The sequence below is a fragment of the Plectropomus leopardus genome, chromosome 3, assembly GCF_008729295.1.
Source record: "Plectropomus leopardus isolate mb chromosome 3, YSFRI_Pleo_2.0, whole genome shotgun sequence".
Classification (NCBI taxonomy): Eukaryota; Metazoa; Chordata; class Actinopteri; order Perciformes; family Serranidae; genus Plectropomus; species Plectropomus leopardus.
Window position 1 is genome coordinate 20,905,129 of NC_056465.1, and position 20,070 is coordinate 20,925,198.

The following is a 20,070-nucleotide window of genomic DNA, read 5'->3' on the forward strand; positions in this document are numbered from 1 at the left end:
AAATGATAACTGTCAATGAAGTTTAATGCAACTGATACACCATCGAATAAACAATGCAGTAAAACAGCTCATTGCACAGCACCGTAAGCTACACCTTAGAAAAACTATGCAAACAACTGTACATTCATAGTTCACAGAATAAATGAGTTCAGTTGGCTAAGTGTTTGTACACACCTGTACTTTTTCTGTGCAAAAGGCTCATTCAGATGCCAGTTCTTAGTCGACATGTTTGAAATGTTAAGATTTTCCTAATCGTCCGGCAGTGAATATCTTCTTTATTTTTATTTATCAAAAAAAGAACAATGCCTTTGATTACAAAAATGCAAAAAAAAAAAGCTATATATGACAGAAATAACTCAGTAATATTAATAACAATAATATTACATTTTTTTCACATTCTATGAAAAAAATAATAAAAGGTATTACATGTATTTTAAAACTTGTATTTTTAGATACTGTACATTTCTTGTTATTTCTATAAACTATCTTAAAAGTGCTTGTCATCATTATTTCTGGTCACAACAACAGAACCATGATAATGATAAATAATTTTTAACACTTAATTGGTAACATCCACTAGATTTACAAAATCAACAGTCAGTTCATCCTATTACTGTTTGTTACACATTTAACCCCTATATAGCTCACTGGGCACAAGCAAATTGCTAAACACAAAGCCTGACCAGTTTTTATAGTTATTGTCACATTTTAGTCTCTATTCAGATCTAGTTACTAACTGGCACTGGGACTCTGGATTCAGGCGGTCTGAGCAGTGGGTCTGTGTAATCGTCTCTCTTTGCTTCAAGCCACCATGTTTTCATCTCCCCTTTTCCCTGTTGGGTAAAAAAAAAAAAAAAAAACGAGAGACAAAGTGAATGAGAGTGAAGAGAGTCATATTGCAAAGCATGTGTCCCTTTGAATTTTGAATAAAGCCATTAGGGTTCGATGGGGGGCAGAGAGCAGCAGCTGAGGCCACCTCTTACCAAGACATCACAAGTGTCAGCTGCACTGTCCTCTGGGACTAAGAAGTGAACCCCTCCCCCATAATCACACTGGCACCACCCAAAAAGAGGTCTTAGGTTACAGTGAAAACAGAAGAAAAAACTGGACGATGTAATACTTCCATGAAAGACAGAGCAAATACCAGACACACCCGTTTCTTTTCTCTGAAAGGGAATCTTTGAATTTACTGTGATCTTTTCAAATCGCTTGTCCCTTGTCTTTCTCCATGGTGGCACAGCAGTTTTTATGTGATTATTGGGTTTAATTCGAGAGATGTCTTATACAGACCATGACTATAGAGTTGAATCAACAACTTGATGAGACATTTTCAGAAATGACCACGAATGTACTGAATACAACCTTGAAAAGTATTTTTTCCCAATACAAACTAAAGCATAGCAACAGGAAACTTTGCTACTGCGGACAACACACACACACACACACACAAACCTGCCCTTACACACACACACACACACACACACATATATATATATATATAGTATGGAGAGATAATATCTCAAGATTCCTAAACAAAGATTCCATATAACATATAATATATGATAATAATTTTACCTTAACATTAAGTGTTCCTCTGCATGTCAGAACGTAACCTTTCAGTGTGTGAAGCAGGTCCGCTGTGGTATCACTCACTTGGATCTTCAGAGCTATGATGATTTAAAAAAAAACACACACACACACATTACAAGATATTGCATAATAAAATGAATAATGCAAACTGGAAATTTGGTGTAACAGATCTATCTTTTTTTATAATCTTGTGCTATCATTAAATGAACTGCACATTTTGACAACCTTATTCTTCAGTTTCTGAAATGTTTATAAATCAACATCATTTGTATGATACAATGTGCTAACCAGCCAGTTTAACATACATCATATAAAAACCATTTTTTTCAGTTGACTCAAATAGTTGAAAACACATCTTTTAAAGTTAATATGTGAAAATTAAATTAAATTAAAATACATGATTTTCATGTACTATTTACAGTAGGCATGTATGTATCGCATTTTGTGTCTCATCATTATAGTTACTTTCATGCAAATTTCATAAAATACTTACAGTACACAGTATTCTTTGTGTATGTAGTTTGGTGCCTTATTAGTTTTGATGTGCAATTCATATTCTAAAAAAATGCAGTGCTGTACTGAGGGGCATATTCTGTATAAGTACAAGGCAGTATGCGATCTTTAAGGCATGCCTCTAATTATGTAAAACCCATTCCATAAACCAAGTATGTAATTTGCACATCTTATAACGTACAGTATATGACCTCTATATTTTTTTTATATGTTGACTTTTACATGTTGACTAAGTACTGTATGATCTCCCCAAATCTATCTTTAGTTCAAGTTTTGTCACAGATTATATCTTAAGGCTGTTTTTTTCACTTCTGAGCACGCAGCCACTCAGTCCTTTTCCATTATCCCAGGAGATTAATGCAGAGGATTAGGTGCTTGGTAAGCACAACGTCTATCCTCCATTTCGTAACTTCACTGTGCTGTGCTGGTGAGCAAACACAGAGACAATCCTGTTTGGCACGATAGCAGCAGTGATAGCAAAGGCCAAAGGCTGACACTGCAGTGACACTCGAAACAGCAACAGTGAAGATTTGAATCGATTCTGGACAATATTCAGAAAGTGCACAGAAGTCACATTGTTCAGCTCATACAGTGAAAGTTAAAACTGAAATAAGCCTGATGTTTTCTGAGACAAACTGTTCAACTTTTAGACATTAATTGGATCAAAGGCAGTGTATCTAATCCTTCATTACCCTCGCTTGTTGATTCCATGCGTGATGACGTGTTGACAGTGTCCCCGAACAGGCAGTAGCGAGGCATTTTGGTGCCAACCACACCAGCCACAACAGGTCCTGGCAGAATGAAACAGCAGAGATCAAACTTTGGTTGGATAATACTATATGACATTGCTGAATCAGGACAATGTAAGAAAGGTTATTTAAAGGAAGAATACCCTATATCTTACTGTTATTTTACCCACATATATGGATATATGAAGCAATCAAATCAATGATTGTAAACATGAACAACTTGCTATAAAATCCAAAGCCTGAAGAACCAAGACTGTAACGTGAACACTTAAAATGTTGACCCAACAAGAATAAATTTGGGACAGAGGTATGAGCATAAAACAGGGTTTCCTGGTGACAAAGGAGGTTCATCAAGGTCAGACGTCAAAACTGATCTGCACAGAAATTCAAGACCCACAGAGATGGTTCAAGTCATTAAAAATAAGCTTTTTTCTAATATAGGCATGTGTTATTAGAATGACAGTAAATGTATTATATTGTTTTGTGTGGCTGCATGTGTGAATGGGTATGTGATAATGCTCTATACCATGGTTGCCAACATTTTTCCTCAAGGGGCTTTCTTTCTATCATTGAGTAAACTAAAAACCCTTGAGTAAGAGACTAATTTCATGGGATTTCATGTTGTATTCGATGCATAATAATAAAAGCACAAAACTGTTACACTGTACAATTAACCCAAGTAAAATGAGCAATTTGAATGAATTTTGAGTAGATTATTTCATGTGAATATTTCGTTAGAGGTGAGTTTTCCTGATATTTTCCTGAATTTTTTATACTATTCTGTATGTTTTCTTAATTTTAAAAAATCATACATAATGGGCTTCTTTTTTGAAAATTTTAGTGTTTTTTAGTGCTTGGCCATTGATCTATTATCTGTTTTGTTGTTTCAGCTGCAGACTTGTCTAATGTGGATGACACTGTTTGGCAGAGAGTGAGGTGTGAAATTTATATCTTAAATAATACTCTAAAGTTTAAAAAATAACAATTTCATTTACTTCACAGATATGAATGGCATTCTGAGATATACAGCATCTACTACCACTACTGTAGCCTATACATTGTAGCTTTGGCGACCCCTAGTGGGGGCCAGGACCTCCAGGCTGGAAACCAATGTTCTTAACATTACTGCATTTAAACCAGGCAATTTCTCATCTACAGTATCTTACAATACCTGTAGTAAATGTTGTCACACTTCAGAGATGTAGTGAGAGTGGTTGGGTCAGCGATAAGTCTGGTCATGATTTTTTATCATGACCAGATGTGAAAAACTTGGGAATGTAATATCTTTGGTCTTTCTCGTGAAAAAACACATCGCTTTTTTAAGTTAAAATTCTTGTTACAGCTTATCATTTACATTTAATGTCATCAACATTTAGTTTCTAATACATGTAAAGAGTCTGTTTAAGGTTACTCTTCTATTCTGCAACCTTTGACCATTATAAAACTATGATGCATCCTCCAAAAGCCATCTATTATTTCAACCTCCAAAAAATCACAGCACAGGATCAGTTCATTTGTCCACCGTACCTGAATGGATGCCGGCGCGCATCTTCAGCTGTGTGTTGGGTTTGTGAGGGATCTTGAATGTGTGGCAAACACTGACCAGATCAAGAGCCATGCTGGCAATCTCTCCAGCATGATTGATGCCATTTTCTTGAGGGACCCCAGAGACCACCATGTCTGGAAGATAATCCAGTATTCAATTATTCAATGAGCAGAGACAACAAAGGAAGAGGAAGAAAGAGATGCACTGAAAATCAAATGTCAAAACAAACATTCAATGACTCATACACATAAATCACTTGTGTATCTTACTATATAGTTTTTCATCCTTACTTACAAGCATCGCCTATTGTCTCCACTTTGTAGACGTCGTAATTGTCAATAATGTCATCAAAGGTGGTGTAGAGCTGGTTGAGGAAGTCCACAACCTGGTGGGGGGTGCTGGAGCCAGACAGCTGAGTGAAGCCGACAATGTCACTGTCAAAGGGAGTAATGCAGTGTTAGTCATCTCAGTTTAATTCATTTCAATTAGATTACTTGTCCCAGAGGGCAATTTGTGTTGCAGAAAGTATAAAAACATAGGGATTACACATAAACCATATGGTGTCAAACAAACAAATATACACATTTCTAGTTCTACATGTAGCCTACATAACGAAACAATTTACATGCAACATATCAATGTACAAAGGGAAAAATAATGAAAGAAAGACAATGTAAATTAATCCCTGTTAATGGCCTCACTAAGAAAAAAGCTATGGTAATTTTTTTTCCTTGCAGTTTTTTTTTTTTCGTGAGGCTATAATAACAAAACTCATTATTTTTTTTAAGAGACCTCATTGTTTTCTTAAATATAGGCCTGTACCAAATGGTTGAAATGGACGTTCATGGTAATGGTAAAACAGAAAGAAAAATCCACAATTACAAACCCTGCACTGTTGAAATACTTGTAATATGTTAGTATACCAACAAATATCAAACTGTGACCATAGAATTAGAATCATTACCAGGACTGGTATTATTTTTATGTATTTATTCTAGATATTTACCATAACACTACTTTGAAAACATCTTAGAAATAGTGAAAAAAAATCATGCTGACAAAATTTCTTTAATCAAAAATATTATGAAATAGCATCAAATATATTAAATTACAAAAATAAATATCTACCCTTTTTTATTTAATAATATATGTAATCTTTTTTATCTTCACTACCTTTACCATAAAGGCCAGTTCAAGGCCAGTAAAGCATTGCTTTAGACAGTAAAAAATCATACTTATGAAATTATTTCAGCAAATATATAATGGATAACTTTAAATATATAATTTAACAACAATGAATGATAAAAAGTTAATTAATTTTAAAAAAAAAATAATTAAAAAAGTTAGTTAATTAATCTTGGCAAATAGTCCATTTTAATCACATTAGCTTAGCTTCACTACTTTGACAAAAAAGATCAAATTTATTGTTTGGTACAGTATGCTTTTCTTTTTTTTATTAAATTGACATATATTAGATTATTATTTTTTGTGTAAAGTTATATAAATCTATTTAGTAACACCTCTGAAACTATAACATGTCGAATAAATATGTCTATCTTTAGAAATGCCACCACACAGAGCCCTTAGGTCTGGAGTCTAAATTACAACAACCTGAGGGATTTTTAGCAAAACTTACCTAAACTGAACGGTAGAGAGAGCTCAGTCAAGTTGAGTTCAGTTCAAAGAATTGTTCATGAAGATATAGTGACTCAAAATGTGCTCTACCAAAATGTCAACCAGGATGTTTAAGGCTTTTCGAAACCATTTTAAGTTTTACTCCAGTGAATCTACAGCTGAACAGATGTCCATGAATAGTCCATGAACCTGCTTTACACAAACCTGAAGTAGACGGTGGCATTGGAGTAGCTCTGAGCCTCTGCTGTTCGACCTTGACGAAGGTCATCAGCCACTCGTCTAGGTAGCATACCTGCACAGAAATATCATGACTTAACAGAAATCATAAGCGCCAATATAGTCTTTTAGGACAATGTATAGGAATAATGGAGATGGTGCTTCTGCAACACTAGATGGCGCCAGATGAGCTGTGTCATTTGACTGTGTCCTTAAACACTTGTGAAGATTGATGATTAACTGACAATACTTCAGCAGTGACAACTGTAACATGCTGCACCACTGCATGCACATATTGTATATAATGAATACACATATGCACACTTAATGGCTTACTGTTTATAATCCTTTACATATATAATGTTTAACTCACATCACACGAGAGTAGGTTCTGAGATTATGAACAATAGTGTTTGTGTATACTCCTGAAATTAAGTAATGTGTGTTGACTGACTGATTAATTGTACACTTGACACAGATGGGTGTTTATTTGAAGAATTATTGTCAAGTAATGCCATCATGTAAATTGTCATGGATTATTATAACTGTTAATATTTCTTGTATCACTGAATGCCACTTCTCAAGCCCCTGGAGGGTTTTCAGCATTTCTCCTTCACATTCTTTCTTATTATGTATTATATATTCTTGTTTTTTATATGTGTAAATAAAGAAATAAGAAATAATGACCTACAAATTCAGTCCTGTTTGTGCTATATGCTGTATGTCAGTGTTATCTCTGCAATTTTACCAAGACAAACTCCTAAAAGCTGTACTTGGCCAATAGCATGATTCTCAACCATCAGAGCTATGTGACTCTTTCCCATCACTCCACTCAGATATCCTGACTTACTGTATAACAGTCGATCCGTTTTCTGTTTCTCTTGAAGAAGGTCCTGTGTTCTCTCAGCAACTATGGCCTCCAGATGTTTGCTGTACTTCTCCATCTGCAGTTAAAACAACTCTGTTTGTGTCTGAAGCTCAAAACAATCCAGATGGAACAAACACTTTTTTTCTTAGAAAATGTCTCTGAAGTATGACTGTTTGATAAATTATTCCAAATAGTGTCACATTAGATTTCCTTTAATAATGGTGGTTGATTTAGTACACGCAATGTATCTCTATGCCAATGCTATTTCACATTATTTTATCATATTTCAGTGGGTGATTACCAGGTTCATCATCATGTCCACAGGGCTGACTTTGTGTGGGTTCATTTTGTCAAGCATCTTCTTCACCTGCTCAAACGTGGGCCTCATGGGGATGTTATGGCACCAGCACTTCTTAATAAGCTGCTCGAGTGTTCCAGAGAAGAGAGCAACACCTCATTATCTACGAGCACAAGTTTATGCAGCTATGACATGTAATACTAATATTTCATCAACAAGTTTTTGCAGCCAATTCAACAAGAGCTCCAGTACCAATATCAGATTTCCATCACTTGCACATGTGACAGACCTCACTGTAGTCTGCTTGACTGGGACAGTCGGTATCTGCCTTCCCTGCTTTGACTTCAGGCAGAGGGGGGCGCCACATGATATCCATCCTCACTCCCTCAGCCTGGTCCTGTCAGAGAGGACCGCAGGTTACAAAGATCAAAAGAAAGCTGAAGGCTGTAATCTACAGAGTAGGCTGTCACACTCACTGAAATGAGGTCAGAGCGAGTTGCAATCTCAACGAGAATCATGGAGTAGCTGAGGAGAGGAGGGAAAAGTAGAGAGAGGATATTATCCTTGAACAGTCAATATGTTAATAAGGTGCTGGCAGTCCACCATAACCCCATTTTCACATGTTTAACCCTATAAAACCTAAGCAAGTTGTTTTGATTACTTTCAAAAGCATGGAAAGAAGGCAGTGAGGATCTTAACAACACATGGCCCAAAAAAATCAGAAAAAAGAAAGTAAACAACAAAACAATCAGGAAAGGGATCCTAAAAAAGTGAAAAAAGTTTATAAATATATATTGTATATATGTATTCCCTGTTATATTATTTTAAACATATAGTTATAATGACTATAAAAATAGTTTTTTGGTAGTTTTTTTCATTTTAGTAGTTTTTTTTTGTTTGTTTGTTTTTGGATTTTTTTAAATAATTGTCATCCCTTTTTTAAATCTAATTTTCAGGTCATTAACAGGTCATTTTCTTTGTTAACATTTCTTGGCAAGTTGGTCATTGTATTTTCCCCCATGTTTTTGTAAGAAATCAAACCAATTTGCTCAGGTCTCACGGGGTTAAATAGCTTGTGAAAGGCAGCACAAGACAACTGATGTCCAACCAGGTTTTAAATGGTTAATTTAACATTTACCAAATGTTTTTGTGTAATCCAAAATGAACTGTTTTAACTTCAGTTAACTGCTTATTCTGTGACACTCAAACACACCTGTAGACATCTGCTGCTGGCGTCATGGTGGAGCTGCTTCCCAGCAGGACCTCTGGAGCACAGTATATACGATTCACATCCCCACAATTGAAGCGATTACTGGCGGCCTCAAAGTCCTCCCTCCTGTAGGCTGTGAGCCCGTAATCTGTAGCCAAACATAGAAAAACATAGAGGAGAGTGAGACAGGATGTTGTTTTTCACTTTGCCTTGATAATAACATTGCAGCTAGTGTAGGATGTGTCTGAGTAGTGCAATGAGATGTTTTTGTTTCAGAGTGTGTCTGTTGAGTGACTTATCACAGATGTGTAATTGCTGAAAACAGAATATACAGTAACAAAGACAAAAAGTGTTGTGTCACTGCAGACCCAAGTTGTGTAACCTGAGATTTTGCACACCCAACGGTCATCAATAACACAGTTTCTGGAGTGAAGTCTCCCATGAAACATTTTGTGCTGGTGGAGGTATGACATCCCACGGGCAATGTCGGTGGCAAAGGACAGTCTGCATAGGGGAAGAAACGCAACACAATATAGTATTGAATGTCATGCATTGCATTATGGTCTATTGGGGAATACATATTTAATTATCTTCTATGATTTTTTTTTTCCTCTTGCATGGTTGTTGAATTGTGGTGTCAAATGTAAAAAGTCCAGAATGGAGCTTTTCCTCATTGCTCATCTGAGGAATCGACACCAAAATCTGGTATTTCCTTTAGAAGAATTACTCAGCAAAATGCTTTTTGTCTGTCATCATGTTAACATCTGTGAGCAAGTTATCTGTGGAATTAAAATAAAAAGGAAACACAACACAAAATCCCCCATCTAATCAACAGCAAGCACCAGACCACAATCTTGAGCTCCAAAGTGAGCACAAACTGTACGAAAAGCTAAAATAGGTAAATGAAGGCAACCATTGGCAACATACAGCACATGCTACTACTACTGGAGGAAGGGGGAGAAAGAATTCAAACCCTTTATGCACTAATATCACACTGTAAAAATACTCTGTTGCAAGTAAACGTACTTGTGCTGGGATGATACTTGCGTACGTAAAATATGTAAGTCTAATCAGGATAATGTACCAATAAAGTATAAAAAGTAGTAAAGCTAAATAACTCAGTGCAGATTTTACTGCTAGTTGAGCTACTTTTTGTAGGTCTGCAACTGCTGATTATTTTAATTTTGTAAAAATAGACAAGCTAATCCCTTTTTAATCAGTTTGAATTCCTTTTTACTGACATAGAGTGATGTTTTTTCTGTGAACTGATGTTGTTCCCTATGCTGATATCCTTGTCCTTACATAACCTTCGGATTCTTCTATTGTTTCATAACTTTCTGATGTACACTGTAACTTTTTGAGCCTCTGTTGTGTTATGTGTACTGAAATCAGGGTGTCCTTGTAAAAGAGAGCTTGCTCTCAGTGGCCTTTCCCTGTTTCAGTGAAGGTTAAATAAATAAAGAATTATTTTCTAGATTAATCAATCTATTACTTTGTTTGTAAACATTCTAAAAACAGTGCTGTCACAAGTTTTCTAAGTCCAAATTGACCTTTGCAGTGTTTGTTCAAACCATAATAACCAGGTCAGAATGATTATTAAAAATACAATAATTTAAGTTACTAAAATAAAAACAGCAAATCAATTATGAAGCTGGACCCATGATATGTTTTGCATGAAAAATGACTTTAAAAATTATTAAAATATTTACTAATTAATCTATCAATCAAGTTATCAGTTCAGCTGTACTTTTATATACTGTTGGGTAGTTTAATTTTCTTTTCTAAGCTCTGTGTAGTATGTCTCGTGCAAAAAGCTCAGTTTGTAAAGAAACACATAATAAATCTGTAAAATAAATGAAATGGTAGAAAAAGTAAAATATTTCCCTCTGAAATGTAGTAAAATAGAAAGTAACGTTAAAAGAAAAGACCTCAAATTGGTACTTGGAGTACTTGCATAAATGTAGTCAGTTATATTCCACCACAGCCACTATTGCTTAAGAAATAAGAAGAGTAACTAAATGGTAAACATGTTTAAAGAAAAATCCGTATGTGATATTTTTCTCACCTGAAGCCCCAGTTGATGGGGATGTCGTCATTTAGCAGGACATCAGACAGGCTTCCCTTGGGGCAGTGCTCTGTGATGATGCTGACGTAGGGGACCTCAATGGAACCGCCGATGAACTTGCATAGATTGGGATGGTCCAGTTGTCTAAGGGCATCATGAACAACTACATTAGCTGCAAGAATTTAGGAATTTACAGGAATTTATTAAGTCAGTAAAATGTTGGTTTTTACTCACCTAACTTCTTTCACCTCCTTCCTGATAATTTTAGAGAGTGTGAAATGTTTATTCTGGATGTGTTTCACTGCCACCGCCCTCCCGTCACTGCAGGACAGTTAAGATCATCGCATCAAGTTCATTACCTAAATATAGAATATCTGTTTATTTGTTAGGATCAACATTAGCCCTAAAGCAAATCTAGTCTTCCTGTGGTCCAGAATAAAAAGAATATCTTTCTCATCATTGCATATTTTAAACATAAAGAGAATCAGTCTTATCAAATAAACATTAAAGTTATCTATTGGGGTTTGCCTCTAGCTCAGTGAGTAGAATGTCCGCCCCTCTCTCCTTTCCTGTCATTCTCTAGCTGCACTGTAATAAAGGCAATAAAAATCCCAAAATAATCTTTAAAAAATTACCCAGGAATATGTATAAATAAAGGATTTTTTTAATATTCATATAATTTTCATTTTAATTACTCAATAAGGTAATACAATATCTAGTACACTACTTTATGTTGCATTATTTATTTATTTCATTTTATCTATTTAAAAGGAACCATGCACAGCTTAAAACATAAATGTTACCATTTGATGCACCATACCAGATGATAGCTTAGAGCCTATTCACATCTGCAGTCCCTCGGCAGATCAAAATAAAGAAGGGTGCCTCGAGATAGAAGCGTGCCTTTGAGAGTGGATAATATGACCAATTACAAAAGTATTAATGAATGTAACCTTTAAGGGTATGGTGAAGATATTTTGGGCGGCAGGAAAAGGCCTGCATCATCTGCATATAATGTTATAGTATAGTAGTTACTTATGGTATTATTACTATTATGTACATTGTACTTATTATTCAGATCTATACTGATATACCATAAAGTTCACACATGATGCTGGAGTTGCACTCCCGGGCATCTTTTGCACAAATATTTGCACAATTCACATACTTAGTCATAGGTTTAGTATTTTACATAACTTAAAAATAACCATCTCTGCAAGTTATTTAATCTTATTATTAGCATTTTTATTTTTATAAGTTTTCTCAATTATATTTTAAATTATTATATTTTTCAATCTTATTTTATTTATTTGTTTATCTCAATCATATTGTTTTTTTAAAATCTTTTTTCCTGCCTCTCAACTGGTCTCTGTGCTTCTGTGATGCCAGTTGCCAGCCTGGGACCAATTTAGTCATCCTTTTGCAGTTGTGAAACTTTGAGAGCTGATTCATATGGTATTGTCTATATTTTATTCATCCATTAAGCAGAAGAGTTAAAGAGCAAGCTAGGGTCTAAACAATAACCTAATTTTACTTATGTTTCAGATTTATTATGCGTTCACATAAACTAAAATAAGAGTGTTTCTCACTAGATGCCTGGCTGGATGAAGACTCGGTTGAAGGAGTTGTTGACTCCAGTACACACAGTCACATCGGTAGTTCGGCTGATGGTGGACGTACTCTTGATGTGCTGCAGGCTGGTGGTGCTGCCATTGCCCGTGCAGCGCACTCTACCTGCAGGTACTAGACAGTTAGGTAGGCTACTCAGGGTCAGATATATTAGTTGTTAAATCAATGCATGACTGATTTTTTTAATAGGAATTTAAAAACTTAAAATCTAGGGTGTTTAAATAAATTAACCTTCAGCCCTGACCCGCTTAAATTAACATTTAATTTGAGAATGCAGTACGCAGCAGATATAACAGGTAACATAATATCAAGTAAAATAAAAGTTATCCATGAAGCAAACTTAAAGTTTTAAAAAGAAAATAAAAGTCTAGAGCTTTCATGTAAGTAAAGTTTCCTGTATCTGTAAACAGTATCTATTAACAACTGCAGCATAAGACACTTTACCAAATATTATGCTCTTGTAGTTGATGATCCAGCTCTCATCCCAAAGCATCTTCTGTTTCTGGTACTGGAGCCACTGCAGCCGGGACAGTAACATAAACACCAGTGCAAAAAAACATCTCCTGTTTGTGTGTGTTTGTGCGTTCAAACTGACCACCATGGTAAGGATGAAGCCGCTGCTGAAGAGAGCGACTGGAAGTCCAATGGCCACCTTGATCGTAATGGACATTGGACAGATGCCACAGTCTGCAGGACAGTTCAGACAGTTCTCCTCCAGCTCACAGACGTCATCCCCGCACACTGAAACCGAATCACACATTTTATATCAGAGGTTTAAGTCAATTTAAATCATAAGCGGATGAATTACTTACATAAAAGTACAAAAGTATCAGTTATGGAAGAATTACTCTGTACACTTAGTAGTAGTAGTAATACTATAGAGTAGAAATACTGTGTTAGAAGTAAAAGTCCTACTTCAAAATTTTCACTCAAGATAAAAATATAAGCGTATTAGCATCAATATGTACTTTAAGTACCAAAAGCAAAATGACTCGTTATGCAGAATGGCCTATATCTCTATTTTGTATATATATAATTATATATGGATTATAATGAATGGTTTATTAAGGTATTCATCACGCAACTGGTAAAGGTGGCACTCATTTGAATAACTTTATATAGTGTTGGGTTGCTTAGACTCTAGAAATATAACATCATTTATTAGTTGATTCAAATGTTTATTAATATTCTAAATATGCAAGGTAACTAGTAACCAAAACAGTCACATGAATGTAGTGGAGTAAAAGTACAATATTTGCCTCCTAGATGGAGTGGAGTATAAGCATAAAGTTGCATAAAATGGAAATACTCAAGTAAATTACTGCAAAACTGTGCTTAGGTAAATCACTTTAAATACAAGTACAAGTTCAAAATTGTAATTAGTTACTTTCCACCACTGACTGAATGTAATTCCCACTCCTGATCATGATGTCTTCAGGCCAATTACAGAAACATTAACAAATAAATGTAAAAGATATAGATAGATACATGTAAAAGATATATTGAGATATATAAAGTAAAAGAGCATATACAGCATCTTTCCCGTAGGGAGTAGGTTGCATTGGCTATCTAGGTATTTCCCAGCAAGTACAAAATTAAGTTTATTATTGTAACACAGCTGATAATGTAACAGTTGTTCTGAAACAATGACTATTCTACTGCAAGGTCACACACAAGCTGACCTTTTCCCTAATGCTTCTGTACGGGTTCAGAGTGTAATGGCTGAGCAGCAGAAGCATTATTCTGCACGTACAGAGGGATTCACCATATCACCAAAAAAGAAACTTAGTAGACTGACCTTGAGCACTGACAACAAGCACTTTGGATTCCAGTGCTGCGTGCATCTGACCAATTTTGATATGAGCAATGACTGAGGTGACTCCCACATGGATTAGCACCACCTGTACAAGAGCACACCATGATAGAGATTAAAAATGTACCACTATTACATACTGTGGAAGAGTTGTATTGCATATTAGTAAGTCTCAGTCAAAACTATATTCTAAGGATGTCCCGACAAATTTTTTTCGCCACGGATCCTGATCCAAGTCATTCGATATGTATCTGCCGATACTGAGTCACGATCCCATACTTGTATTTACCTGGATAATACAGCTCTAAAATGCACACTTCAAGTACTTTAAAGTTACTAAAGTCAATCCAGTTTATATGTGTGACAGTTTAATAACTCTGAAATGCAATATGGATCACAATTCCACTTTGTACAGCATTTGTTTTATTCAAGAAAAAAGCTAAGTAAACCAACTAAAATGTGTCTTCAGAAACTGCTCTCAAATCCACTTAGAGTAGCATTGTAATAAAAGTACAGAACACTGTAGATCAGTAATATAATCACCATTCCACTTCAGCGTAACATCACAGCTCAACTTTAACATTTCCAGTCACAACAAATAAAAATCCGTCACAATTCCACTTATTACAGTATTATAGTGAAACTGTATTATTATTTTATTATGTATTATAATTGGAGTAGCAGCGTTACGATAAAAACCTGAATATCTGCCGCAAATTGTGCTCTCCATTTACAACGTCTGCAAGATGGTGGACATGAACAAAGGATCGGGCTTATGCTCAAAATAATCAATCAATTAAAAAACCTACTGTACTTTTGTAATTTCCTACTAACTAACTAAAGGCTAACCTTTGAAGTCCAGTATTTCTGGGATATCTTGCCCGCTTTGGAGACCGTGTGAGTCACTATTTTACCATCATCAGGAATCCACGGGCCACAGATTCCACCTTGTTTCTGCAAAGAGACATCACAGCAGCTTTTAGAGGTTTTTCTCCAAAACGCAGACAGTTTTAAGTAAATGCTAATATTTAAAAATCAATATTAGGGTTTAACAAGTTGTGGGCTCACTCATAGACCTGATGTGCTTCTGCTTCTCTAGAAACTTTTAATGTCACTGAATAAAAAACACCTGTACACTTTGTTAAAATGGACTTTTATCTTTTAATTACATTTTTTTTTTTTAATTCTACCTATAATTATTTCTTTGAGGTGATGGGTTTTTTTCTCAAGCTGGAGTAGCACAGTTTAACATCTCAAATAATTTAACACAAACATAAACACAATGTCAGGGTCAATAAGCTGGGAAAGGAAATCTTAAAAAAGAATCAAACAGGATATCGTGCACATATGCGCTTTGAAAGTTGAGCCCGTAGGGAAAACCAGGTAAAAAAATAACTTTTGGGCAAAATTTACCTTTTACCAGTATCACAGGAGTATTCTGCTCAACTCTAATACCCACCATGAGACCAAGAGGACAGGAGTGGATGTTGGCGTGATATACGCAACAGTTCAGCTCATTGGCGTTGTTCCAGTTTGTCGGGCACTCATGTTCATGACAGAATCTCTTTGCCTCTGACGCATTACTGGAACAGAGCATGGGTGGTTAGACATAAATTAGTTTACACAAAACCTTGTGATACTATTTACATTTGAAGCTCAAACACAGACCTTCAGATCAACTTTCCACCCTTAGAACTTCATCATCATCATCAAACCATTGTTTATTCAGGGAACATTGACTGAGCATTAAGCTAAAGAGCTTAATGCTCAGTCAATGCACTGAAATGACATTAGTGGGCTAAAAGCATATATGACATATGATAGCAGTCACAATGCTACAATGAAAACAAATAACTAGCAGCAATAGCTGTCAAAAGTTATCAATAGCAATAGAAACAGTAAAAAGAATGAAAAAGTTAAATAGCAAACAAATCTGCAATTAATGAAAAAATGGAACAGCAACAGCAACAGGAAAAATAATTAACAGTACAATGTTGAAAATAAAAAAAAACTGATCTGAGGAATTTAAACTTGAAACTGAAATCAGCAGATAAAATAATTTTCATTTAATTTCACGTGCATCAGTCAGTACTATCTGTTCACTATCTGTAGTATCTGATGAACTGACCTCTTTCAGAGTATTGAGACTCCTTTGTATATGCCAGTACTCTATAGTGTGTGTGTGTGTGTGTGTGTGTGTGTGTGTGTGTGTGTGTGTACACGCGCGCATGCGTGTGCGTGTGTGTGTGCGTGTGTGTGTGTGTGTGTGTGCATTTAAGCCACGTCAGATGTTCAGGATGCCAGGTTTTTATGTAACAAACTCACCTGAACTGGAAAATCTTGTTCCTGACTGCGTACTCATAGAAGGAATCTGAGGCCGTCACCGTGTATGAGACATTGAACTCTTCCCCATTGGTTACTTTCTCAGGAGGACGCTGCACCCAGGCCATCTCCAGCCCTATGAAAACACATGTATTCGTCACATGAACAAACACATTTACACAGTGAACACGTGCATGCGGATAGTTAATGATCTCGTGTGCTGTATTTGCACATAATTTTGTTGAGCCCCACCTACTAAGTCACTGTAATTAATTCTGGACAAAAGCTGTGAATGTCATCTCCTTCCTTTTCAGCAAAAGAAGGAAAGCATGAGACTTTACAGTAAATACTCACTAATAAATCACCCAAAGCAACAATTTAGCTGTTTTAGCTGCAATGAATCACTCAAAACAACAGACGAAAACACACATAAAAACTTACCACCACAGCTAATCATGTTGTAATCATTTGGACCATTGATGGGCCAACAGTCGTACTCTGTGTTGTCCAGATCATGCCAGCTATTAACTCCCTGCAGGCAAGGACAGGAAGCTGTTTAATGTAAAGGCATGTCTTGGTGTGTGTGTATTTGAAAGCCCTCAGGGCTTGTCACATGAATGTTTCGAGGAATACTTCAACCACAAAATGACCATTTGTATATAAATTAGTCATGCTGATTGATTAGGGAATACATATAACACCAGCAAAACTGTATCAAAAGATCCATAAACAAACTTTTACACAAGCCTCATTTATCCGGTCGTATGCTCAGAGCTTCCCAAACATGCTTTTTTTCTTAAAACCTCAGTATTTAAGACTGAAGGCTGTTTTTTTTTTTAACAAAAATGCATGTTTGGGCAACATACTTTCATCAAATGAGTCACATGATATCCTTAGAAAATGCTGCACAACAGTTGATATGATATCATATGAAATAGTGCCCTACAACTGTCATTACATCCTTAACATACAGTTAGGAAGTTAACATACAGTTACGGAGGCTAGGTTTTGGCAAAAACGTTAGTATGGTTAGGTTTTGAAAAAGAAATATGATAAGGATGTATCTTAAAAGTTCACTCAAAGTTAACACAGCTCAGAATACACATCACCAGGGGAAAGTAGGCCTATGGATTTTTATGAACGATCCAATACCCTTTCCGTACCTCCTTACAAGACCACTTTTGAACGGCTTACTTGTTTACTCCTGTCAGCATACATGTGATGTATTCAGATCTGGGTGCACTACTTTACGCAGGAAAATGTAAGTAAGTAAGCACAACAACGAATGATTAGTTTGCAGGATTATTTTCATTTTTTAAAAATGCCATTCTGTACATCTGAGGTAAGTTTTTGTCTGAAACAAAATAAATCATACAGTCAAGAAATAAATCCACTTTTAAGTCTTATTAAAAAATCGTATTAAAAAAAAAAAAACTACAAATATTCAGACAAAATCTTTCTCTTCAACTTTACTCAAGATCTAATAGGACTCCATCTTATGAAGTTTTATCACAAATATCAACTCAATCAACTTTAGCCAACTTGCAAAATACAAAAAAAAAAACTGTTCAGTGAAGTCAGACGAACTTTGTTTACTTAAAAACTGAAGTTACTATCACTTACAAATAACAAGTTAATTTACGTCATTGTGAAGTTGTAACATCCTCACATAAGTAAGTACACACATTTTGTGTTGTGCATACATTTTGTGTTCTTTATATATTTTATTTATTAATTTTCTATTTTTAAATTGCTTATCTTATCTTATTCTTTTTAAATTCAATATTTTTACTCCTCCTTTATGTTAATTGTTTTGTATCAACACACAAAGTCAAATTTCTTGGATATGTAAATGTACTTGGCAATAAAACCAGATTCTAATTCTTCTGAATACAAATAACATTTAAGTAAACTTAATGTTAGCTATGAAATATATATACATTAAAACTAATAGTTAAATGTATGTACCTTTATCAAGACAATCGGTTTCCTAAATTTATAAAACTAAGATCAGCTTGTGAGTTTGCAGTGAGGTAACACAGCATTACTAACTGATACACAAAAGGTCATTTTGTGGGTAAAGTGTTCCTTTAAATGAATTGAATACACAACTCTATAAAACCTGATAAAGAATTCAAAATAAAACAAAAGCTAACATTAACATCAATAGCTAAAGCACTTTAGTTAATAAAACTAAGTCTCATCTTTTATTCAAGATATTGCAGAATGTTTTATAAGGGAGGAAATCAGAGAGAAGCTGGCAAGTAACCCACAAGCCCATGACCACATGCCTGCAGCAGCAAGTGTTTCTGACAAGACAACAAAAGCAGGGGGATTACCTCAGCAATAAATGAAAATGTGAATATGATACACACAGTATATGTGCCTCTGTGCAAATACAGTCATGAGAAAATGCATCACCTGTGGTAGAAACTGTCTGCAAACACTCAGCACCCAGGGAAAAAACACATATAGCATTTGATGGGTTGTAGCAAAATATAATGTATGCCATTTATTTTAGAGAGATTATTCCATAAATACAGATTTAATTGCCCCCCTGTCACTGTGAAAAGGTGGTTAGAAGTTATTTTTTGGTCAGGCAGAACACAGGATTGGTCGTCTACTGCTTACATAAGGTCACTGTCCTATCAAAGCTGGTACATATGGCAAGACATATCTTATATGTTATATACCATAGCTTCAACATCATGCCTGTTTGACATAACATCAGTTAATTAACATTATGAAACACGGACCATCGAGGTCACGTATCAATTTTTTTTTAACAGACCAATATTACAATTCGCCTTACGTGCAAGTCACACCAGCAAAACAAGAGTAAAAGAGAAGAAATGAGGAACATGGCATCAAATGATAAAAGCCAATGTTTTTATGCTCATTTGCATTTATACACCCCTGCCCTTACATCACTGTACAGTCCAATAACAGGTTGACCTTAAACATTTGTGGCTATAAGTCCACATTTCTCCTCCTGAGTTAAATCTGTTGTGTAATATTCTTAAAAAAACTTACCACAAGCAGGAAACACAGGTAAAGGGATGCTGCCGTCCGAAGAGCCATGAAGAGGTTTGCTGTTGTGCCTGGACCTGCTCTGAACTGACTGACTGAGTGAATGACAAATCTGTGTGTGTGTGTGTGTGTGTGTGTGTGTGTGTGTGTGTGTGTGTGTGTGCGTACACAGTCACCTCAACACAGCTAAAGTACCTTTTTCCTGAGGCCCAATCTCTCCCTTGTCCATAATTGCCCAATCAACAGAGGAGGCTCTTCAGTTTCATCATGCACTTGTGTACAAGATGCTTCAGCTCACCTTCATTGTCCTCCAGGACAGAATCACGCAGAGGTTTCTGCTGCACCTGAACTCCGCGCTAGATCATTTTTTTACTCATTAAGTCTTCTGCATGATCTACAGACATGTTTCTCTTTTTTTTTAATTACAAAAAAGAAGCTCCTCAAATATTATCTGACAGAAACACTTTAGCTCCATTGCCCAGTCTTCCACAGATTTTGCTCAGCTGTCAATCACATGATCTAATTGTTGGTCACATGAGAAAAGGTGGAAGGGGGGTTGTTAAAGGAGCTGCATGCAACATTCAGG

The 20,070-nt window shown here is 35.6% G+C and overlaps 1 protein-coding gene across 1 annotated transcript; it reads right to left on the reverse strand.

Annotated features, from left to right (window-relative positions):
• Positions 1–725: 725 nt before the first annotated feature.
• LOC121963470 (atrial natriuretic peptide receptor 2-like) lies at positions 726–19,535 on the reverse strand. Its single transcript, XM_042513754.1, has 23 exons — positions 19,488–19,535; positions 16,896–16,986; positions 16,458–16,590; positions 15,592–15,715; positions 14,982–15,086; positions 14,118–14,220; positions 12,915–13,060; positions 12,764–12,836; positions 12,280–12,424; positions 10,925–11,011; positions 10,691–10,834; positions 9,008–9,129; positions 8,629–8,773; positions 7,892–7,940; positions 7,705–7,806; positions 7,419–7,538; positions 7,100–7,193; positions 6,238–6,325; positions 4,693–4,832; positions 4,380–4,532; positions 2,796–2,894; positions 1,576–1,667; positions 726–833 (listed from the first exon to the last, which is right to left on the reverse strand). Exons 1-23 carry the CDS (start codon positions 19,533–19,535, stop codon positions 726–728), a joined length of 2,511 nt encoding a protein of 836 aa, XP_042369688.1.
• Between the last annotated feature and the right edge of the window lie 535 nt (positions 19,536–20,070).

Excerpts from the sequence above, each read along its gene's own strand:
- LOC121963470 (XM_042513754.1), bottom strand. The coding sequence starts at position 19,535 with ATGGCTCTTCGGACGGCAGCATCCCTTTACCTGTGTTTCCTGCTTGTG. Across the intron at positions 8,774-9,007 it reads TTGGGTGTGCAAAATCTCAG|ATTACGGGCTCACAGCCTAC; the intron begins GTTACACAACTT and ends GTTTGGCTACAG. Across the intron at positions 7,539-7,704 it reads GTCAAGCAGACTACAGTGAG|CTTATTAAGAAGTGCTGGTG; the intron begins GTCTGTCACATG and ends ACACTCGAGCAG.